Source organism: Mizuhopecten yessoensis, unplaced genomic scaffold (genome assembly GCF_002113885.1).
Source record: "Mizuhopecten yessoensis strain PY_sf001 unplaced genomic scaffold, ASM211388v2 scaffold11145, whole genome shotgun sequence".
NCBI lineage: Eukaryota > Metazoa > Mollusca > Bivalvia > Pectinida > Pectinidae > Mizuhopecten > Mizuhopecten yessoensis.
In genome coordinates, this window is record NW_018408902.1 from 2,264,961 (window position 1) to 2,289,484 (window position 24,524).

General features: G+C 36.3%; 2 protein-coding genes across 2 annotated transcripts; one reads left to right on the forward strand and one right to left on the reverse strand.

The window, feature by feature from the left end:
- Positions 1-719: 719 nt before the first annotated feature.
- On the reverse strand, positions 720-10,690 carry LOC110466780 (TLD domain-containing protein 1-like). The gene is made up of 8 exons (XM_021523534.1): positions 10,472-10,690; positions 8,602-8,817; positions 7,076-7,214; positions 6,292-6,443; positions 5,137-5,431; positions 4,276-4,394; positions 3,295-3,495; positions 720-1,596 (listed from the first exon to the last, which is right to left on the reverse strand). The coding sequence occupies exons 1-8, from the start codon at positions 10,592-10,594 to the stop codon at positions 1,435-1,437; spliced, it is 1,407 nt and encodes a 468-aa protein (XP_021379209.1). The 5' UTR covers positions 10,595-10,690; the 3' UTR covers positions 720-1,434.
- Positions 10,691-10,734: 44 nt separating this feature from the next.
- On the forward strand, positions 10,735-21,542 carry LOC110466779 (centrosomal protein of 76 kDa-like). The gene is made up of 12 exons (XM_021523533.1): positions 10,735-10,914; positions 12,090-12,327; positions 13,024-13,248; positions 13,539-13,724; positions 14,567-14,793; positions 16,343-16,534; positions 16,898-17,061; positions 17,400-17,520; positions 17,780-17,992; positions 18,251-18,338; positions 18,524-18,653; positions 19,207-21,542. The coding sequence occupies exons 1-12, from the start codon at positions 10,852-10,854 to the stop codon at positions 19,343-19,345; spliced, it is 1,986 nt and encodes a 661-aa protein (XP_021379208.1). The 5' UTR covers positions 10,735-10,851; the 3' UTR covers positions 19,346-21,542.
- Positions 21,543-24,524: the final 2,982 nt, after the last annotated feature.

The following is a 24,524-nucleotide window of genomic DNA, read 5'->3' on the forward strand; positions in this document are numbered from 1 at the left end:
ACTAGATTTTCTTTATTTGGTTGAACATGAACATGATTATGTCTCCTCTTATTACGCATCTAATTACAGTACACTACACACCTGTAATTGATTCTAGTACACATAAAATAACAGTGTATTGTACACTTCTGAGGGTGATAATGCAACACATCTGATTACAGATCATTGCACACATGCTTCCAGTTCACTTTAAGACTCTTCAACTTGATCAAAATTAATTTGAAGACTTAAGAATTATTGCCCAGATAAAACTAAAAACTTTTTATCCCCTTGCCATGACATTACCTTCAACAACTTCACATTTTGGGTTCCTATGTTAAAGTTCAAGGTCACTGTTACTGTTTTCAGAAATTTTTGTCAGGGCTCTTATATACTGACTTCATTCCTCAACAGAATTTCATGAAACTAGATGCAAGTGTTTGGTATGACAATACTTTTAACAAGTTCGCATTTCCGGCAGCCTCGATGTCCAGGGGTTACGCTCACTTTCGCTTTCTACACCCCTGGGATATGTCATAGCAAAATTGAAGGCACGAAGATAGCTGTTTGATTGGTCTAGGGTAAAAAAAACTGACCTATCGATAAACGTATACCTGTCCTTTGAAGATTACAAAGGAGAGACGCCCGACTTCAAAACTTGTCAATGTTTACCGTTACGTGACCGCGAAATTCTTTTGATGTATATCAAAGGATCAAACTAATCTTCTTGTCTCATCAACAAGGTGGCGCACACTGAGCCTTCAATTTTGCTATGACATATTTATCCAGGGATTCAGAGATTGAAAGTGAGCGTAACCCCGGGATATCGAGGATACGTTTCCGGTTACTGTGTTAAAGGTCAAGGTCACTTTTACTATTTATACAAAAAAAATTGCATCGCTCGACTTCATGATACAAGTGTTTGCCATGACATTACCTTCAACAGATTTGTGCAGAATTATTTATCTCTAATATGTAACAGAATATTCTCATTATGTTTTTGCTTTTTATTTCCAAAACACAAAGATATTCTCATGCAAGCAAAATACAAACTGCACAATAAAAATCTCTTATCCATTGAAGAATGCAGTCGCTAGAGCAGATACTGATACATCATTGAATTTTCTATTCATTTCCTCATACATTTGTCACATAATGTGTGAATGCGAGGAGATTTGTATCACTTGTGATGCCTTGTTTGACCTTTGAATTTTCAGTGAAGTCAAAGTGACCAATTAATTATAAAGCAATGTACACCATATTGTGGCACAGAAGAACTCTGAAATTTATGCACTGATTTGACCTTTAACCTTGAGGTGAAGGTCACAATTTCTAAATCATTCACCCTGCACACCTCCGTGTGTGATGCATGTAAAGAGATGTTAGGATTCACATGTCTATATAAGAGATGTTAGGATTCACATGTCTATATAAGAGATGTTAGGATTCACATGTCTATATAAGTGAAGGTATCACATTCATCTTTCGTTTCATGTCCTCAGATATCTCCAGGTCATCCTCCTCATCCCTGTAACCCTCGCTAACCCGTTCCTTACCAATGAGGGCCAGCATTGCCCTCGCCTCGGCGTTACCGTCCAGTACACTTTTCTTCTTCTTCTGAAAGTATAAAACATTCCACCATAACAGATCCTATCTCGAACTAGATATTGCAATATGTCCTGAATGTATAACCTTAATATTGAAAACCATTTATGCACCTCAATAAGAAACTGTAGTGCACTCCTGGTAAATAGGAAACACAAACACAGATTAATTATTTTTTTAATTAAAACCATTTATGCACCTCAATAAGAAACTGAAGTGCTGCAAATTCATATTTCATAATCACTCGTTATTTTTGGATAACTGATTTGTATTAATTTAATGGATCAAATTAATTCCTCCTAGCTAAATGTCTGGAGTCAGATATAGAAACAAACAAAAAATTGTAAAAACCATTGTGTGCTACATGTACTAAAACAGGGCCAAAAATATACTTGTTCATATATCTTTCTTCAAGATCTGTAGCACACTCCTGGTAAATAGGAAACACCAACACAGTCTGTGTGTACAATCTCAGCAGAATCCTGGATATAATGCATATATTACTAATATTGTACAATCAACAACAGTTTTCATATAAATGCAGTCAAACCTTTCATGCGACCATGCCACCATCATTTAGAGACTAATGTTCCCCATTGTAGTAATATAATTATGAATTGAACATGTATTAAAAGACTACCCTAGGTTAATTGGTCTATTTATACAGGTTTAACTGTATAACACTAGCAAAAACTTACAAATTATCAGAGTCAGTTACGCTGTCTATAAACAAGTAAGGAAAATCAATTGCATGTATTATAAATCTTTACTACATGTAATAATTCAGAATATATACCTTTTTCATTCAAAGTAACTTCTTAATAAATAGTTTAAATGAATTTATCACATAATAATAATAACAATTTGAGGTTCTGATATATACCGCTTTATCTAGGTCGTCTCAAAAGAGGTTCACAAATTGATATCTTTGGTTATATCACACATATCTATGTTTTTAATCACGGACTAATTAACTATTTTATTATTCTTATAGCAATTGATCGGTTACAAAATACTTTGTAGAAAGAGGAGGGAGGCTCTAAATGTTGTCGAGTATTTTCAACTATGGCTATGCCACATTGCGGATGATATAAGTAGACTAATTGGATCTTTTATGTACATCAACAGAATCACACTGCAGTATAATGGTAAAACTGACCAGCTTTGAAGTCAATTGTCACTCCTATGTAATCTTCAAAGGACAGTTATCAGCTATAATAATAATAAACTTGAGGTTCTTATCTACCGTTTAATCACAACCTAGTTTGTAGGTCATATCAAAGCGATTCACAAATTATTATCCATGGTTATAGGGCCTTTACAACCAGCCAATATCTTTCTCAACTCCCTTGGGCGCATACAGCTGGTGCTGCCATTTAGGAGCTCACAGCTAGCATTCAACAATTACAGCATTGCCCAACTATGTACTCATTTACAGCTGAGTAGAGTAAAGTATCTTGTTCAAAGATATAACACAGTGCCGTGACATGACTCGAACCCGCAACCCTTCGGTCATGAGCTCGGTGTCCTACCTATAGCAATTGGTCAGGTGTTTTTTTAACAGAAACCAATCAAATAGCTAACAACATGACATACTCCAAAGGTGTATAAACAATTTGTGTTATTAAGAGAGAGACCTTGGATTTTGAAAAGGAATTTTGATAAGTTCGACAAACAATTCACCTGGTTTACTATAAATGATACACCTACCTCATTGTCATCCTCATCATCACTGTCAGCCTTGGGCTCTGGCCCGACCTCCCACACTTCTAGGGCTACCACCTCAAACTCTGTCGCCCCTGACAACTGAGGACTGGCATAGGTAGTACAGCGAGGCTGTGCTTTACTATGGCCATAGTTGAAGGACTGGTCAATCCACAGTCCAAAGTAATCAAATTGACCACCCATGCCCTTCAAACAGATGAGAAAAATAACAAGTGTTTTAGTCGTGAACTGAAAGTAACTAACTTTGGAAAATAGGAAAACTACACAATGACTGCACAATGACTTTGAGACCATTGCACACACTGGTCATGTTCCTAGTGGTAGGGGAAGTGTGCCAAAGTGTGTGCAGAAGTTTCATCCAATTCAGAAGTAAAATGAAACATGTAGAATAATGATAAAAAAAATCTATTTATAGTAACTGTGAACTTGACCTTGACCTTGGATCCAGGACCCTGAAATTGAAGCCTGACTGAGGTAGTTGGGTACATGTACCAAATACTTAGGTTTTGATGCAATAGAATGAAAAACAAAGGTGCCAGAATGATTGTGCTACAGTGTGATGCACATACAGACTATAATAAACACATGGGCAAAGCTATATTTCCCTCAATTCATCATGAAAGCATAAAAAAGCCCATTAGATAGTGTAAGCTAACCTCAGGTCACAGTGACCTACTTACCAACTCATTAAAGTAGTGACTGATTACCCTATTTCACAATGACCATCTCACTAGGTAGTGTGTGATGACCATGTCACAGTGACCTACTTACCAACTCATTAAAGTAGTGACTGATTACCCTATTTCACAATGACCAACTCACTAGGTAGTGTGTGATGACCATGTCACAGTGACCTACTTAATTACCAGCCCGTTAGATAGCACCTGATGACCCTTTGATACACTGACCTGATAATACACCCATTGGCTAATGCCTGATCACCCTGTGTTGAAGTGACCCACTTACCAGCCCATTGGGTAGTGTTTGTTGCCCTTGGTTTAGATACATATAATTAGAGTTGTAAGTTGTTGTGGTGTAAATTCCATATTGTGGAGAAAGGGTGAACAGGAAGTTGTCAGCAGAACCTGTAACCATATAAACAATTAATATTTATGTGCATAAAGATTAATTTCTCCTTGATTTCCCAAAGAAAATTAAAATGACAATACAACCAATCAAAATTTCTAGCCACCTGTAAATACAGTATTTCATTAAGGGCTTCATGTTGGATATGCCTTTGTCTAGTTGGAATTCATATTGCCTATGAATGCCAACTGAAAGCAGTTCAATATTCATATTTACCATTTTTTGGAGTCTGTTCATCTCATAGAAAATTTAATTATACTTATTACTATTCAGCATATAGTTTAAATAATGTATGTATTTTGTATGCTTGTTCAATGAATAGAACAGCCATCGCCAAGGGAGGGTCAGTGGTATCCAAAGTAACAATTATGATGTCATAAAAATGATGACATCAACAATCAGCCCATGGCATTCATAGCCTACATGAATGCCAACTTAATTTGGTAGGGTTATATAGTGGCAATGCCATCAGATGGTAAATATATCTTAATAAATGTTATTCTTGTATGCTTATTACACATACAAACAAGTACATTTCAATGTCAAACATTTGAAAAAGCCATGTTCAGTACACATATTATATAACAAAGAATATAATATAAGGTATCAATTATGAGGTAATTCTGTATGACTTGAATAAAAAAAGGACCAATAAAATATCATCTGCAAGACATTTTTTCTACATTGTATTGAGAAATCATAGATATGTTTGTTTTATTTTTAAAATGATAACTGCCATACCGTAAAATTTAGAGTTGAGTTGCCATTTTTGAGTGGCATATCCCCCGAAAACATGGCCAGTCTTGTCCTTGACAATGAGGAGGCTGGGCCCCTTGTTGAGCATGTGAGCCACGAGTTGTGTAAAACTGTCTCCGAACACACTGTTGCTGAACACAAGCCGCCATTCTGTCTGCAGATCTTTCGGAAGGTTAAAGTTTAAAAACATCATGGCGTAAGGATCGAGTATAGTTTGATGAGGTACCATGGTTACGGGAACTGGCAAACTTGAACACAGCTTTTCCATTCGTAAAGTCTCCTGTATAAATTAAAGTGAATAGATATAACTGCTTCTGCTAACAAACCAATCCCTTAATTCTATACAGAGAAAAACACTGCAGAAATAAGGAAATGGACAGAAATCATACCCATCACTGTCTAACATATACCATACCACTCTTTTCAAATCATATAGAAAACCTCCTGAAAAACAAAGTCATTTCCTGACTGACTGTAAACAAATTCTTTTGTATATACATGTAGTTGTTATTCTTATATTTCTATCCATGCATTTCCAACACATTTGTAGTACTTCCATTGTTTTTAAAGGAAACATGCATATATATACTACCACATAAATGACTGTCCTATTTTTTCTTTTTATTACCGTAAGTTCATATTTTATTCATCGAGAGCCAAGTTAACAAGAAGTATGGTAATGCAGAGACGTTTAGATGTATTTGATGATAGAGCATATTAAATAAAGCAGGGTATATCACTTGTACAAATAACTGCATTCTGATAGCATCATATAGACAGATAAACAGTGTCTATTGTATCTGGGAATTCTAACCATAAACATCTATACCTAGGAACTGCAATGGCTTTATATCACAAGTCAAATGCATCTGAAATTTAACCCTTTCACCACTGTAGACCATAATGGACTCCTCCATTTCAATGCATGGTAGAGTCTACTAAAGTTACATAGGGTGAAAGGGTTAACAAGTGAAAACAAAAACCTACCACAACATTAAACATCATTATATATACATATAAATCAACAAAGAGATGTTTACTAATTTTAAAAGTATTACAGTAAATTATAGGGTGAAGCACATAGAACTTCAATTTCTGTTAAAATAAAGATAAAACATAATTTCAAAATAATACACTCACATCTGTACTGATAGGAAATAACTTCGTGAACACAGTATCACAGACATGTATGAAAAGTGGAGATTTGTGTAACAGATCCTCCACATCAGACTCTGTATAGCTGACACCCTCTGGAACCTTGGCTTTTGGTACTGGGCCCTTCTTACTTGAACCTGAAACAATTTTCAATCATTTAAAACTTTATTCATCTAAATTTTTATAATGTAATATGCAGGCAGTTACCCATCCAGCTACTGACCACGCTCGACATTGCTGAAATAGTGAGCATACCCCAAGGGTCATACCGCATTGCTGGAAAAGCTAGCTATATAGTTTGCCAGTAAGGCAAGATTCCTTAGCTGTTACACTGTTCCAACCTCTGAGAAGGCTCGCCGTGAGACTTCGCCCTGTGAATCCTTTGGGTCCTCCCTATGTACCAATGCACCTTCCCTAACCACCAGGAACTGGCCTTACATGATGTCACTAGGCTGCCACTGAATGTAACACATGTAGGCGGTCACCAATCCAGCTGCTGACCTTGACATTGAGGGAGTCCCAGGGTTATACCACATTCCTAGAAAAGCTTGCTTGCCAGTAGGACACTATTTTCCCCTCAAATTTGTATCTGCTACAATTACTTATAAACACCACTACATTAAGTCTTTGTTCATCCATCCTCTTACAGTTTGTGGTGTATTTTCAAGTTGCTAATTAACACAGAGATTTTATTCTGTAATAAAAATATTGATGACAATTAAACATTATATCTGAGAGATTTGAAATCAATTTAAATCATATTACAGACCTTTATCGAACAGCTCTTGTAATATTCCAAAAGTAAATTCTTTTCTGTGCTGCTCAGTTTCTTGATCCAAAGTCCACTTTGACCATGCTGGTAGATTTCGAGTCACCTCTCTATAAGCTGTCACCAACTGTAATACAGCCTTGAAGAAAAAGACTTATGTGTTTAAAGCATGAATCCATATGTGCCAATTCTCCCTATTTAGGAGGGAGACTCCCGATTTTGGACCCTAAAATTGAGCATTTTCAACCAGTGAATTTACTAAATTATTCATTTTTTTCTAAGATCTGATGATATCTACACACATTTTATTCCTACTTTTCATTCTGATCACAAGTTATCTCCCCAATAGAAATTTCAAAAAGTTGGCAAGTATGTCAATCTAGCCAATAAATCTCTGCCCACATTATTAGAACAAAAGTACAGTCAAACTTCAATGCATATAACTTTGCAGAACCATTGGAAAAAAATTGAAGCATCAAGACTTCGACTCACTGATGTTGAACTTTGAACATCTTTGATATCCTGTATATACTGCATAAGACCGAACGTAATTGTTAAATGACAGCACACAAGGCAAGAAATTTAATTGAAATTTATAAATATTGGATTTAATGTAATTAAAAAACATGTTTCATATATTTATACACTGTAGCCTGTGTGTTAAGGTGTTAAAATGACCCAAGGACATTTCAATGTTCTTGTACAGATAATGGTTTTACCTTCATTAATTAGCTGTAATTTTCAATGTTTTCCCAAGGATTGGACATTGATTGTAGTTTGAAACAGCCAGAAATTTGACTCATAAATGGAATATCAATAGTGTTATTTAATGGTACATTCTTTGATTAAGTTTGACACATCAAGTTTCAAATCTTCAAAATTTGATTTATGGAAGTTTGACTGTACCTAGATTTTAATTTTATTTCATTTGAGATACATAGATTATCAATTCAAGAATTTTTCAAAGTTGACAAATTTACATTTGATTCCATTTAATTTCTTGACCATATGTTCATTGAACCTGAATAATGTGATATATATATATACAGTTGTGTACTGCCACCATTCCCCAAACAAAAGTTTGGCATTACGATTTGGCAACATATTGTAGGAGAGGTAGTACATTGCAGAAACAGATTGCGATGAAAAGGAATTTGGAGAAAAAAAGTAGGTGACTTGCCAAATGAAACATGGGCATTATAATAAGGTCTTACTGTATATACAAAAACTTGTATGTCTATAAACATATGTTCCTATAGGGAACGCAATAATATCAAGAAACTTTAAAGTCACTCTTTTCCAAGCTTTCAGGCTTAGAAATTCAGTAAAACTCATTATACATTTAAGCAATAACTTTGCCACCAAAAAATATATTTCTTCAAACATTTTTTGTTGTTGTTCAAAATCACTTTTAAACTACCATTTAATGAAAAGATTTGATCTATCTAAGAATATTTTATATCAATTCAAGTTAACACTAGTATGATCAAGAAATTCAAACAAGCTTCAATTTTGTTATACTGTACCTGAAACAGATCTTCAGATGAAATCTCCTTGTTTTGTGAACACAATCCCCTTATAGCAATTGATTGGTCTGTGGAATTTCCTCTGAATATTTGACTGAGCAGTGTATGAAATTGGCGATATGTAAATAAAACACCTTTTTGGGGACGAGGTTTAAGGCTGGATAAATAGTTCACTAAGTTTCCTGCCAATTTGTCATTCAGTAGTTTTAAGTGGTTCTGAAAAGAAAGAAATAATGCATGCCTATTGATTTTTTTCCACACTCTGTTTTTACAATGAAATGTAATAAGACTGACGAAAAAATATAAGGGATGTCTAAAATGATTAAAGATGATGTGTAATGTCTGAAAATTTTAGGAATCAAATATAAAAGCTTTCATTGCATTTCCAAAAAGTCTCCTTGAAAAGAAAAAAAAGAGACATTTAATGAAGATAGCATTAAAAATAATCAGTTTTTGACATTTGAAAGTACCAGATGACAACTTGGGATACTCATTAAAATTAGCATCTTGATTACCAATCCTGAAATAGAAAATAATAACTACTGTACAGGAAATGGCACATAATATTACCATTACATTTGTATCAATAATAATTTTCAATGATTTAACATTTTGATATACATTTGTTTATTATATTGTCTGTTTAGATATGTCCAAATGAATGTTCAAGAAGGCCCTTTTCTTGGGCCATTTTGGTGCCGAATTTGGCTTCATTTCCCGTGGAAAAAGTTACTATTATTTCCCAAAATATCTTTATATAATTATTCCATCTGAAAAAAAATGTTTGTTATTCTCAACCTATTTTCATGTAGATGACAATGCAACAGAAACATCTAAGATACAATTGTCTTCATAAATAAGGATGTTTTTAGTCTTTTAGAGAATACTTTTGGGAAAAAAAAGAAATCATCATCTTGTATGATTCCCACTTCCGAAGCCAGAGGTCCCATTTTCAAAATTATAAGTCAGAAAGAAAGCCCTGTCAAGTTATGCTATATGATGAAAAGCAGGAACTAGTTCATAGTCACTCCAGGAACCTAGCAATTCTAACTGCAAATGACTTAAGGACCTACACAGATTGTAGTATAGTTTGGAATCTGTTGCATTTCCATTGCTTATCCCAATTTTGTAATGTTTAAAAATACCTTTTTAAAACTTTTGATATTAAAATACTCCATCGAAAAATATCCTATTGTTTTTGTAACAGGAACAAGAATACAAAAGGGAAATTCCCTCTAGCTCGAAGGTGACCGAAATCCTATGTACAATTAAAATCTGTCACCACAACCCAGGTTCTAACTCCCTAATAATCACCGCATGAGGGCCACGGACACCATTTGTAACAGGAACAAGAATAGTGTGCTTCCTGACCGGGGATTGAACCCTCAATCTCCAGGTTTCGAGTCCGACGCTCTTCCACTGAGCTAATGGGAAATTCCCTCTAGCTTGAAGCTAGAAGGTGACCATAATCCTATGTACAATTAAAATCTGCCACATATTAAAAGACAATCTTTGATAGTTTAGATACCACACTGCTCACTTAGAAGTATTGAAAATGTTATAAACTGAAATGACCTGCAATTATCAGTCTAGGCCTGCATTTTGATCCTTTTGACCAGCTGTACTATATCACTCACATTTCATTGTTGTTAGGCATGTTTAACAACATGACTCCCTTCTATCCGTTTAAATATTACCACAAATATGCGGCTCTATTAGCCATTAAGGCTAAACAATAAGGCTTACAAATGGTGTCAACACAAAGGTAATAAATAAGTCACTTCGTACAATATATACATAAGTGCATAATCACAGAACTGTTCCTGTAAGTAGGTACAGTACATTTGTGTAGGTAAGTAAACAGTAGTACCTTGAACGAATCTTCAGTAGCTGATATTTTCCCGTGCAAATGTTTGATAACAATTTGTTCTTCCGCTGAAAACAAGCTTCCTTCAACGTGGTCATCATTATCTTTACTCTCTGCGACACCCATTTTGTAATGTTTCTTCTTAAACTACCATCCGTATGTCATCTGCATGTGACGGATATTTACGTTTTAACAAACCGGAAATGAAATAGCGAAAATGAAAGTTGACCTTGCAAGGCCGGCAAAACTTACGCATGCGTACAACGTCTTTCGCGGCCATATTCGAAAACATTCCCGCATGGAAAAATATGACTGCGGCTTCATTGAAAGTTTTGACTGCTCGTAGTTGAAAACTGAACTGCTATTATCATAGATCAACCAAGATGGCACTCCCACCAGAAAAGATTTCAGAGTTGAAACAAATCATTCATTCGCAGCTATCGCAGGTAACTAATGTCAAACAAGCTCCAAATCGAAACAAGCAGGAACAAGTTTTCAGCTGTCATTGCCATTTGGTGGCAGTAGAGATTCTCATGCATTTATTGTGATTTAATTTTGAACATATGAAGTATGTATGGGAAACCGATCAAATAATTAACATGATTTATACCGGAATGCATAAACTAAATTTTAACAATAAAAAATATACCGGAGAAAATGTAAACAAAGTCAGTCCTGGGGCGTGATAAGTTAAATATGCAAAATAAATATACATATTTCAGTTGTTTGTCTGATGTTTGAATTACTTAACTGGTAAAAATCATCATAATATAACCATTACCTAATGGACTACAACCATATACGTTATAAAATATATTTTACCTGTGAAATGTGTCGCCAAATTACAGGTGTACATCAGGAAATGCCTATTTATAAACAATAATATATAAAATACAGGGGTAGAACTGAAAACTAAGAATATGTATATGCAATGGTGACAACAAGAACAGTCCCAAAAAGCTGAAAAAGCTTATTCAATCCATTTTTCCTTCTTGGCTTCTGTTACCTAGCTATGGATACTGTGAACATTTTTAGGTCCTTGTTAACTATAAATCACCACCCGCAGGTACTCCCATAACATTAGGGGCCGCTGGTTGGCCTTTTTTCTATCAGATATGATTTTGCCGACTGTAACCCCTGTCAAAAGTTTTTCGCCGTGTAAAACCTCTAACATTGTTGGAGTACACCCGCAGGTAGCTTGACTGGTTATTTAGAGTGTATGTCAAGAGTTTGGAGGGCCCAGAGTTTAATCCAGGCCTGATCATTCAATTTCCTCTCATGTTACACACATGTACATATTCTTGATCCTGTGCCTGTGGTGAGGACTATTACAGAGACTTTCATGGCAATGAATTAATTTTGGTGATGGGAACCGGAGACTCGCTGAATTTCCTGTGGCATGTTATCACACTCATGTTGATTAGGCCCTCAGGTGTTTTTAGGGTCCAGTAATCAACCCAATTCTCGATAAAAAAAATGACCTTGTATTTTCATGCAATTGTCAAAACTTAATGGAAACTGGAAATGAAATGAAATGTAGCTATGTACATTAACTCCAGTGCACAAGGCTACCAAGTTAAGTTTGCTCCCAGCTGTATATGCTTTGAATTGTCCTTTTCAGATGGATGTACAAAATCGTATCCGAGACATAATATCTGAGTCAATTCAAGATGAGTATCCAGGACGAATGGATCAGGTTGGGGAGGAGGAGTTGCTGCAAAAACTCAAACAGCGAGGACTAGTTGATGACATTCTCCAGAAGCTTCAGTTTGATAGCAGTGGTGGTGCCAACAATGGTCGTCCCGCTACACACTTTCAGGATAAGGATGACAAACTTACGCAGTTACCTTCTAAAAAAGGTAGTGATAATAAACAGGAGTTTAAAATTTTATAATCAAAGATGAAATGTCATAATTGCTGTTGATTATTTGATTGATTATTTCTATTGGTCAGAATACCATTAAAACGGTATACGTTGTACACCGTGAAGACACTTTTGTAAACATTACGTCTACCCCAGGGATTTCTCTAGCTCTGGAAAAACAATTTTGATCATAACTTCTTGCTTTTAAATGGTGATCCTTGTTTGGATGGCCCAAAGCAGACTGACATTGTACTTTTGCTTAAAATTAAGCTCAAAATTAAAATTAAATGAAATCATTTGAAGTCAGCATAAATCAAGACAATAATCACCACAATGGATTCCCTTCAAATGTGTTAATCACTTTTATAATGCAATCTTTTTGGATCACCAGACTGGGGCTCAAAGTTGTGCCTAGTTTAAACCCCATGATAACCAGGTATACACTGGTGACAAAGAGTGTTTATCCAGGCATTATACTGAGGCTCCTAATCTTTACATTTGTTGTTTAATCCTTTTTTCGCTGGTTGCCCCAGAGGTACCTGGTGGTGTTAAAAAGTCACTCTTTGACCTGCAGACAAGGAATTTTCTTATGATCATGAAGATTTAACATTAAGTGAACATGGTGACTGTTTAAAAGGTTAGATATTAAATCATATGAAATATCTCTGTGAGTATTGTATTTTTGTTGCAGCAAATATCGATCCTACACGACGTTATCTGTATTTCCACATTCGTGCTGGGAAGGCTTTCCTGGAGCATATTGAGGACACTGACCCTGTTCCCGGCCAGGTAACCTCCCACTTCACCTTCCACTTGTACTTCCGTGGGCAGAGATTCCGTTCACGACCTGTACCATGTGCCTGTGAGCCAAGCATTGATGAGGGATTTCTTCTAGAGTTACATAAAGAGTCAGCAGGTAGATTGTTTATTACATATTGCAATATAAAATGTGGTGGAATCTCACCAGATTTTAATCTTTGAAATTTAAAATTTGATTACACATCATTACATCTTCAACTTTGGTGTGGAAAAGCTTTATATTTCTGATATTATTAAGAAACTACAAAGACTTCTATTTATATGAAAAGCAAATTATTACTAAAAAAAAATCTTGTTTTAACAAAGTCTTCAAATTGTGTTCAGAAAAAATGATATTGTTTATTCAGCAAACAGTCTTTAATTGTATGAATTTATTCTATGTGGTAGGAGAAGCAGCCAAGATGGCCGACCCTTCATCCATGCTTTCTATATCTGACCCTGTCCACCTGGTGCTTATTAAGACAGACATGATAGGGGAGACAAGTCTGGTTTCCTCGCACTTCTTTGAGTGGCGTCCAGTCCTGGCAGCATCAGGGGGAAGACTATCCATGTCATTAGAGCTGAAGGGCATTGGTGAGATTCACATTCATCGTCACATACTAAGGAAAAATTGTGTTATTATTAGGTCAACTGATTTATCTGGTTCAATCATATAGGCTGTTACAGAAATGGAAAAAAAAGATATCAAGATGTATTTATTCCTGGGTGTTTAGAGGCTGAATCATACATCATTAGTGTATGTTTTGTGAATTTATTTTAGTTAAAAAAGGCTTGCCTCACTTTCCAGAAAGCAAACTGTTTATTATCCCCTCGCAACGAAAGTTTGAGGGGATATAGGATTCCGTATGTATGTTACACTCTTTGTTATGCTCAACTGACTTCATTCCTCAACGGAATTTCATGAGACTTCATACAAGTGTAAAGTATGACAATACCTTGAACAAGTTTGCGTTTTGGGTTTCTATGTTGAAGGTCAAGGTCACTTTTACTATTTTTAGAAAAACTTTGTCATTGCTCTATCGACTTCATTCCTCATGAACAATGCACTTTCATGAAACTTCATACAAGTGTTTGGTATGGCAATGCCTTGTACAAATTCGCTGCGTTAAAGGTCAAGGTCACTTTTACTTTTTTTAGAAAAAATTGTCATCGACTTCATTTCCTCTTGCATATGCATGAGAGGAGATTTGTGCCTTGTTAACATTATATTCTAATGTTAAGCAGCCAAGAGCTAAGCAGGAATTTATCAAAATATACTTTAAACAGATTCAAGTACATTGTAATGGGCAAAAGCTGAGGGTTTTGATTTCTTTGATGTTGGAGGATTTTAATTATAACCATTTCATATAAGTTGTGACATTCATTTCCTTTTACCTTAGTAGGGATGCTCATTTGATGTATTTGCTTGTTTTAAGGAAGTGAGAGTAAAGTAGCTGCAGGGGTGCTGGAAATTTTGGTGGAGCTGTTCCCAAAAGCTCAAAAATCCATTGGTCAGGATATACTAACAGCACAACTGACCATGGAGAGGAATCGGCAGGCAGAAAGGGAACGTCTCTTTCTTGTCTATGCTAAGCAGTGGTGGAAAGAATATCTCCAGATACGACCCGAACATAGCGATAGACTTGTCAAGATCTTTGCTCAGGTAAACCACTCTTCAACTAATTTGCTCAGATAACAGTGTCAAAAGATATTTGCTAAGGCAAAATAGTATTTCAAGATGTTTTAACAGGTAAAATCTCTAAAATTCATGATGTTATTTAATGATTTAAATCCAAGTACTCATGCAGTAAAACCCCACTTCCTCGACCTCAGTTTACTTGAATACCCCTCATTCGTCAAACAGTTTGTTAGTCCCGACTGACTTCATACATATTCTTTGTAAAGTAACCCTAGATTATATAATAAGTCGCACCGTTATTCCTAAAATACCCTGTATTCCTGGAACAAAACGTTGTCCCCAACTCTTTATGGTCATAGTATTAATCCTATCTATTAGTCCAACAGGTGTGACCTGTCATGACTGACAGATATTTTACCCCATGCCCATTGTGCTTATACAGGTGTTGACTAGATGTCAGATAATTAGAGGATTAATGCCAGTATCATTAAGACTGTACTGTTACCCTGTTGTAGCTTCATTATCATTTTGTGTGCCTATTTGTTTTTTCAAGACGATGTTTTGACATCGATGATTTGTCGAAACCATATTTTGGCATGGCAATATTAAGCGGAAATCACATAGAAAATTCTCGACCAACCTTAAAGATAATTAAACTTGAATACGTCGTGATTGTTAATTTTGCTATCAATCAACATTATGATAACAAGGATTCAAGATTATCTTCATTTTGAAATGACCGAAGAGTTCCTCTCGTTTTGATATTTTGTAAAATTAACGTAGCCGATTACAGTATGACGGACTAGGTCAAAACAACAAGAGTATGTTACACATGCAGCTTTTTAATTTTATTTACTTTCTTAATGCTGGTGGCTTTATGTTTTCAATATTTAGCTATTCTAAATCTTATTAAATGCTGTCATCTTGTTTAAACTTTCTTTTTCTTCCATCATCTACTACCTGCGATATTTGCAGTGCTCGTACTGTCTGTTGTCCCACCTGATAAAAAAATTGACGATGTCGGTCAAACCTCGGATTGATCGAATACCGTGTATTCCTTGAGCTATTGATCTGGAGTTTGAGTTAGCAGGGTTTTACTATATATAAGAAAAATATTTTCCTGTACTGTGTATATTTTGGATCAAATTTTATGAATGTTCTAAGTTCAAGTGTTAAAGTTGGGATAATTTCTGAACGCAAGGCTCTGAATCTCTACTGGTTTCTGGTTAAACCAAGTTTACATCTTCAATGGTTTATTCCACTAATATTCATAACATTCCTTTATTGGTTATATTGCCCATGGCTAGTGCATACCCAATTATTGTTACACATCTAATAAAAAAAATGGAGTGATTCCAAATCTTGATCTAAACCTTTTTATCTGGCAATAAGCACATGTCTAGTATTAAGCAGGTCCGTATATTGCAGTTCTGTAGATATTCCAACAAATGTTTTTTCCTGGTCCTGTTATAAGTCAACCTTCTACCTTTGAGTCGGAGATAATATGTTGGCCCAAAAGGCTTATCACAGGTAATATAGTAATATAATATTCTTTTCCTGTTGTCACTAACAGGATGAGAATGCCACAAACCGACCTGTGTGCTCATTTGTAAAGCCGTTAAGAGCCGGACGACTGCTTGACACGGCACGGCACGCAGCTCGCTTCGTCAGTCTCATCCACCACGAGCGCATACAAATGCTTGGAGGAGGTTCCCGTACAGAGCAGTGGACCAACATGCACGCCTTCATGTGCAGGAACAAGGGGGTAAGTCATTATGTTTATGTGTATTGCAAAAACTGTTCATGTGTTACTGTATAGTGTAGGAACAAGGGATGAGTTTTATTGTTCATGTGTGGGGAAAATGGATGAGTTTTATTGTTCAAAAGTAGAATAAGAGACGAGCTCAACTGTTCACGTGTTAAAAGCATGGGGTGAATAGGCTAAGCTTCACTGTAATCTCGAAAGAGTAATGGGGTTCACAGTGTGGGAAAAATGGAGTTTACATTTAAAGCCTGTCAATGGACAACTTGAATATAGTCATTAACTGGTAGTCCTGTATCAAGATAGATGTAAATAGTGTTACTTATTTATGCTGCTACTAATATTAAGAACACACTTAACTATCAGGACACAGAAGACCATGCCACACTGCTGTGTAGTCTCCTTCTGGGATTTGGACTGGATGCGTATGTATGTGTGGGGACCAAGGCTAAGGGAGCTGTGGTAGCCTGGGTAATGGCCATTACAGTTGACGGCCAAATCACATTCTGGGAGAGTCTTAACGGACACAGGTAATACCACTCAACTAGGATGTTATGAAGCTTTTAACAACTAGCCATTTTGAAGATGTTTATCTCTACACAGATTTAAAAACAAAAAGACAATTAGCAAAATTTTGCTTTGTTTTACACTTTGAAATGTAACTGATGCAGTATATTATAGGTTTAGAAACAAATTTTATCAGTAAATATGTTATACATTCAGATCATTACTTCAAAAAAAATCATTTTGCTGAAGTATCGCATCGTTTCTGATAGATATATTTTAATAAAACTTAAAAATCTCTGACTCTTTGATCAGTAAAGGCTATTGGTTCATGCTAATCTTATACAAATTGATTCTTTTACAGATACTTACATGTACCCATAGACCCCAATGCCCCACCATTAGACAAACAGCACCGCCCAAAGTACCCTTACAAGACTGTGGGTTGTGTGTTTAATCACCAGTCATTCTACGCCAACAGTCAGGTATGAATTAGCTGGAAAATAGGTCTCTTTTGATTCGTTTTCATGTTTTGTTATGTAACAGTATATGTACACTGAACCCTTAAAATCTTTACCCCTTTTTCCAAAAACTTGGACCTTGAAAGTTGTATGAACATGGACCAAGAAAACTGAACAGTGCTGAGAAAGTGCTTGAATGTTGCTCTAAAGTTTGTATGGACCATGTCATGTTTCATGGACTCTGGATCTGCTGTATTTTACCAGAAACTGTATTTTATTTCAGCCAATGGACTCTGTTGAGGTGTGTATATTTGACCTGAAAAATGAGTCAAGATGGAAGTCAATGTCACAGGATGCCATTCTGTCGGTTTGCGGTCCTGGCGCTAGCCCTCAGTGGCCTTCCCTGCCACCTCTTTGTGCCTCTAACCTTGACCCATCCCTCGTCAGTAACGACCTTGAACAGCAGCTCCGCCTTCTCACCTTTGAACACCGCAGGGTAGGTAGTGTCTTGTGACATATATTTATATCTCCTAGACATAAAAAAGACATGCTCTCACCTTTCTGTAGATGCCCTTTTCACCCTTTTTTGTCATTGTTCCATAAAAGTGTTTAGAGACAGTATAAATGTTTGTTTGCTGTCAATTAGTGAACATAAACAAAAATAAATGTTCGTTATCCATACTTCATTAATAGGTTGAATAGTTTTGGTGTGTAGAAGTGGGTATCACCCTTACAAGTATTGATTCATTTACAGGACCAGGGTTTGACGACGGCCTGGGATGACCAGCTTAGCTACCTCCTTACCCCTGCGTTGTCAGCATATGAAATGGAAAGAGTCACAGGTATGCTGTGGCCTTTTCTATATTTTAAGTGGGTGAAATTTTATTGTAAGACAATAAGATATAAAACACATCCTTCAACTCAAAAAAATTAAAATATCAACTAAAGTCTATTATACCCTCAAATATTTCTTTGCTGTTTAAATTATCTTGGTAGTGTTTAATTGTTTTGTAATCTGCATTTCCAGGACTGACGGCTGGTAATGAGGAATTTCAAGACTCTATCAAACAGGCCGTGCCGGACGGTCACACGTTCAAAGGTTTCCCAATACAATTCTCTCACCGCAACGCACGCAAGGCATTTGTCACATGTCTCAAGTGAGTATAACATACACAAGTCATTTATCACACATCTCAAATGAGTGTGACGTGTGTAAGGCATTTGTCAGACACCTCGAGTACACTGCATGCTGGACCTGTATTCGTGAAACTGTTCTCATGCTCAAGCTGACTTTTCTTGTAACTTGCTTAAATCATGAAACATGATCAAAAAGTAAATTGTAAACATTGAAAACAGTATTCAGCTTCAAGTCCCTCCAAATTTCTTGCATATTATTGACAAAATATGATATTTTTATTCATTTATCACTCACAAGAAATTGGGCTCGAACACAGTATCTAGGTTTGATTGTGACCCACACATGTGGGTCGTCACATGGCTGAAATTAGTACAACACATGTAAGTTACAGGTCTTGACATGTACATGTACTTTATGCAGGTTGTTGGGTCAGATATTTAATTAAGTAGAATGGATTAAAAGTATTTATCACATGCCTCAGATAAGTATGTATTCCAGAGATCAGTCTCAGTATTTGTATACAAAAAACTATATTTTATTTAGGTGTCAATTTTCCCTGTTTGTTTTTCCAGATCTCCAGTCTGTGAGGAGATCATTAATTGCCGTGGTGATCACGTTCGGCTGGCTGTGCGAGTGCGGATCTATCCCTACCCTGAGTCTGCATGTGCTACCTGGGTCATGTTTGCCGCCAAATACAAGTCGATACTTTAATATGTGTTAATGAGCTCAAATCTGTGTCGGACAACAGCGATATGAAAATATCAGCAAACTAAAGGAATCAATGATGAACTGATGCCAGGTTTAATGGTGAAGTCAGTATCTGTTAGCTGTTAATCTGTTAGATTGAGAGAGCGTACCAGAAAGTGATTTAGGCGTTTGATGACAACATTTCAGTGTAAGAGCTCTAACTAGAGATTAAATGAAGGCTGTTTTCAAGTATAGATTTTGATTTCAGGATGTTCAAGTTTCTACCTATTTTGTTAAGATGGGATACATACACGAACATATCTGTCACAACTGCTGTATCCGGGACAACGGAGAAACACACATTGAATACTTGGTCAGTTATGAGTTCTGGCAATTTCTATGCACGTTATTTTGTGTTACTGAAATGTTATTGACCATGACGAATGAGATGTTTTGAGTACAACGTTCTTGTGAAGTGTACAACCTTTGAGCATTTCATTTATGATGAATATTACGATGAACCAGTGATGGAAGTGTAAAATGTTTGGAGTGCTACCTTTAGATTAGGGCGGTGTATGGTTGTGTAAGATATCCGGGTGCTACATATTGAATTAGGGTGGTGTTTGGTTGTGTAAGCTTAGTGTAACATATTGCAATACGGCAGTGTTTGGTTGTGTAAGGCTTTCGAGTGCTACATATTGCATTAGGGCTGTGTATGGTTGTGTAAGTTGAGTGCTATATATTACATTAGGGCGGTGTATGGTTGTGTAAGATGAGTGCTATATATTGCATTAGGGCTGTGTATGGTTGTGTAAGATGAGTGCTATATATTACATTAGGGCGGTGTATGGTTGTGTAAGATGAGTGCTACATATTGCATTAGGGCAGTGTATGGTTGTGTAAGATGAGTGCTACATTTTGCATTAGGGCGGTGTATGGTTGTGTAATATGAGTGCTACATATTGCATTAGGGCGGTGCATGGTTGTGCAAGATGAGTGATATATATTGCATTAGGGCGGTGTATGGTTGTGTAGTTAGTTGATCATGCAGTAAGTGATAGTGTTGGTCTGAATGATTGTGACAAGAAGCATCACAATTTCCAGTAAATATGTGATATAACTTGTAAATTAGAATTTCCTGCAAATATGTGATATTACAATGTAACTTGGTACTATACACTGTATAAACTCTATGTATATATTAGGACAGCTACCTAGCTTCTGTTAATGTTCTGTTTTTATGTTTTGGAAGTCAACATTTTTCTACAACTAGTTCCAGTAAAGTTGATTGTAGTAACAATCTCCTATACCTCAGGAGATAACTAATCCTTGTTATACAGCCCTCTCACAAGCGTGTGGGACATTTCTCTTACCCTGGACAGGTGTATCCGCACATTTCCTTGTGTGAGATATCCTCGGCTCACCTTATGGTTGAGACGAAAAGATTCTTATATTCATAACAACTGTATGACGTCATGTCAACGATGTGTTGTTGTCTCGTCATCAATGTGATGACCCTGCAACTTCAGCATTTCAGATATGACAGGGCCAACACTAGAACAGGGAAAAAGAAGAAGAATCAATCGCCCCTTTTGGTAAAATGATGGGAATCTCAACCCTTTGGGGGAAATTCTTAAGTTGCCCAACACTCTGCAAGCCTCCTGTTTAGCATCTTCAAAATCTTCTCCCTCTGGTTGAGATCCCTTATCTAATGCCCAAGGGGTGAATGGTCGTATGTGAGACATCACAATAAAACTCGGCATTGTGTGATTTAGTAACCAGGTGACATCACGCTATAGCTTGAAGGCTGGCAAAAACACAATGAGGGTTGATTAAAAGTGCCACTATATATTGTCTGGTCAGTTGATGATGCTAATATATATACTGACCTATGGATCCGTGATAGTTATGTTAATTATCCAAAGTTGAACCGAAAGATAGAGTAATAATTCCATGATTCCCTCCATTAGTTATTTTTTATTTTTTAAGCCAAGCTTATTCGTTTTCGTTAAGTAGCAGATTTAGTCGTTATTATAATAACTGGGTGAGAAATGGTCCTTGTACTATTCAAATCAGTAATGCAAAGTATGCATTTATTTTTATATAAATTGTTTCACATTATGTATAGTATTTGGTTGTTTTAAAGAAAACATCAGATTAAATTTTTATTTCTTTTATGTTACAGTGCCAGTAAAATAGAATAAATTGTGGTGACACTTAAGTTACATATTGTTTGTTTTATTAATACCTCCCTATGTATGGCTGGTGGACTTAGAGGGGATTGAATATGTTGTGTTTATCAGTCTTTCCATCTTACTTAAATCTGGAACGTAAAGTCAGATTGGATACAGAAAGGTACAGATATATGTACTATGTATTATCAGACACTGCTGCATTTGACTTTCCTACCCATGAAGATTGTTATATCACCGCTCTAACTGACTGAGCTACCTGGGGCCTGTTCGTGTGTGCGGAACAACCAGTTTGTCCGTTTTTAAATGTAACATTTTCGGGTATAAATCGTGGCAGACCTGCAAATGTTTATACATGCCTTGCAAGGCTTTGTCAAGGCTCGCCTGAAAGCAGCATCATATTACCAGGTCCCACATTATTTCATAAACGAACAACTGTGGTCCGACCGGTTTAAACGAAAATGGCCCTGGTAATGGGACTGCCTTGGCCCAACTCTTCTACAGTACCTTTATCCAAAATAAAATTAAGGGGAGGTTACTATATATACGAAAAACCTGAGTGCATTTGGACAGGGGTCCATAGTTAAGTCATAGGTATGTCCAAATGTTGTTCAAGTATGTCATAATGTCTTGTATAAACACGGATGGTCAAACTAAACCATCAGCACAAAGAGACAAATAAGTCAGAAGGTCAAACAGATATATGTATGAGAAGACAATTGAAAAGTGTTTCTTTTCTTATAAATGAATAGACTCTTGACATCTTAGTAATGGACACAAACTGTGTTACCTTCAATACAAAGGGAAAGACCTATGTCACTGTTGTGAAAATGCTTAAGAATCACTGTACTGGACCAGAGGCTTTTTGAGATTCTGTGTTAGCCAGGAAGTAAAGATTGTACTTTCTATATGCATCTCCCCTTCACTTAAAACTAACAAAGACGCTGTCATCGATATCCCCCGCTCGCAGTGCAGGAGTCATCATAAACACGAAGCGTAAAATATAGGTCAACATCAGCATCCACAATATGCATTCAGTAGAGCAACCCTAGATACACAATTGATGCAAGTATAATCAACATAGCACCTGTAGTAGGAAAGATATAGATGGGAGCAATTCTTCTTAACCAGACGCATGGACAGACCCCGTTTCTATATCTCCGCCAACTCGTACACATTTTTGCATCCATGCAGATCTTTCGAAAATTAAACAGGGATGCAAGATTCGGTATCGAGGGAAATGATGCTGTGAATGCTACAGTACATCTTTGATAGCTTATTGAAATAGATTTACAATTCAAATAACCTTAACATAATCAAAGTCACTGGAAATAAAATTTCTCTGTAATAATTAGAAGAAATCCTATTTTAATCTGATTTATTTAATTTTATTATAAAAAAAATAGCAAGCAGCATATTGTATGTTTCTTTGGGCAATCTGCTGTCTCCGAATCACTGCAAACGTACATCATTTAGCGGTACTTTAATTTTAGCGCTTTTCGCACTATATGTTTTTGTCTGTATATATACAATGTAATTTCGTATTGCATATGCTATGAGTGCTAATTCATCTATTCGTTTACTGTTAAGATTCGAAAATGCACTAGAATTAAGTTCGCTAAAATAAGTACTTTTACAGAAGTAGCTAGGAACAGCAGCTGTTTGATTCTCTAGGGACAAGTTAATTATTCATACTACTCCGAGAGAATATTTGTGTTCCGTTTCTGTTGGATACAAACAGAACAAGGCACCCATGTTAATCTTATCTTTAATTCACACGATATCTTTTACTGGATAACCAGAGACCGACATTTAAACTCGTAAATTTTTTATTTTTTTTATTTTTTTTTTGCTTTTTTGAGAACTTCAGACTTGATAAAAGATAATTAAAGTTGTGGAAACTAGCGTTATCATGTATATCGCTGTTTCTCTGCATGTATACATGCATACTGACCTTGAATACTAACACGCAGCGCGCTCAAAATCATCTGGAAGATAAACATGCTTTAACTTCCCGTGCTATTGTACCAACATACACTAGCATGGAGGAGACAAAAATAACGACTTCGGTCCTTCTGTACTCTGCTAATGGGATGGTATCAGCAATATAACCTAATAACTTTTAATAAATTCAAACTGGATTTTTGTTTGATTCAGAGGAGGGATCGCACGACCCGCGTCATCGGAACTCCCATGGTTACGCTATCTCCCTAGCAATGCACCAATTATTATAAATGTCTGCTTTAAAACTCGAAAGAACAACAAATCCAAACTGTACCCCTGTCTGTACTCAAAAGGTACACAAATGCATTTGTTAAGGGACCACTCGTACTTGTATTACAGCGAACATTGTATATGCTTTGTTACTTGAAATCAGTGTAAAATGCAGCACGTGAGAGCAACAAACAGTCCTCATGAATCAGACATGCAGACCACGGTTATTACCGTGTTCTTGATTTTGTTGTATTCCTATTTCTGTATCTTACCTAACCACTGGTTAACTCTTACCAACTTTTGAACAATCGGGGTCTGCATGTCCGAGTAACCTTAATGTCTGAGAATCGTAGGGTGAATAAGCGTCAGTGCGATTTTCCCTTGAACCTTGATCAATTCTATATTGCAAAGAAACCATACAATGTACCTAATATTCGTGATCAGTCATTTGAGCCAAGAACGTTGGCGTCTTTCCGAAGGAATCTTACCAAAAGTTGCCGGGAGATCAACAATACCCAATCGCAACTTCTCGGCCAATTCCGGCTAGGCGCGGATAATACCTACAGATACAACAAGTTTCACCGGCATCGAGAGACGAACACAAGCACAACGAGATACAAAATAATTCAAAACCTCAAGTTTAATTACTACCAGGGCTGATTTTATAACACATTCTGCATGGTTGCTTCATTGCCAAATCGAACATCCTTTAAATGAAGTTTATTGCCTCTCCCGAAAGCCTTGGAGAGGCGATAAATGTGAGGAGGTCGCTGTTTTATCAAACATAATCAGAGGCC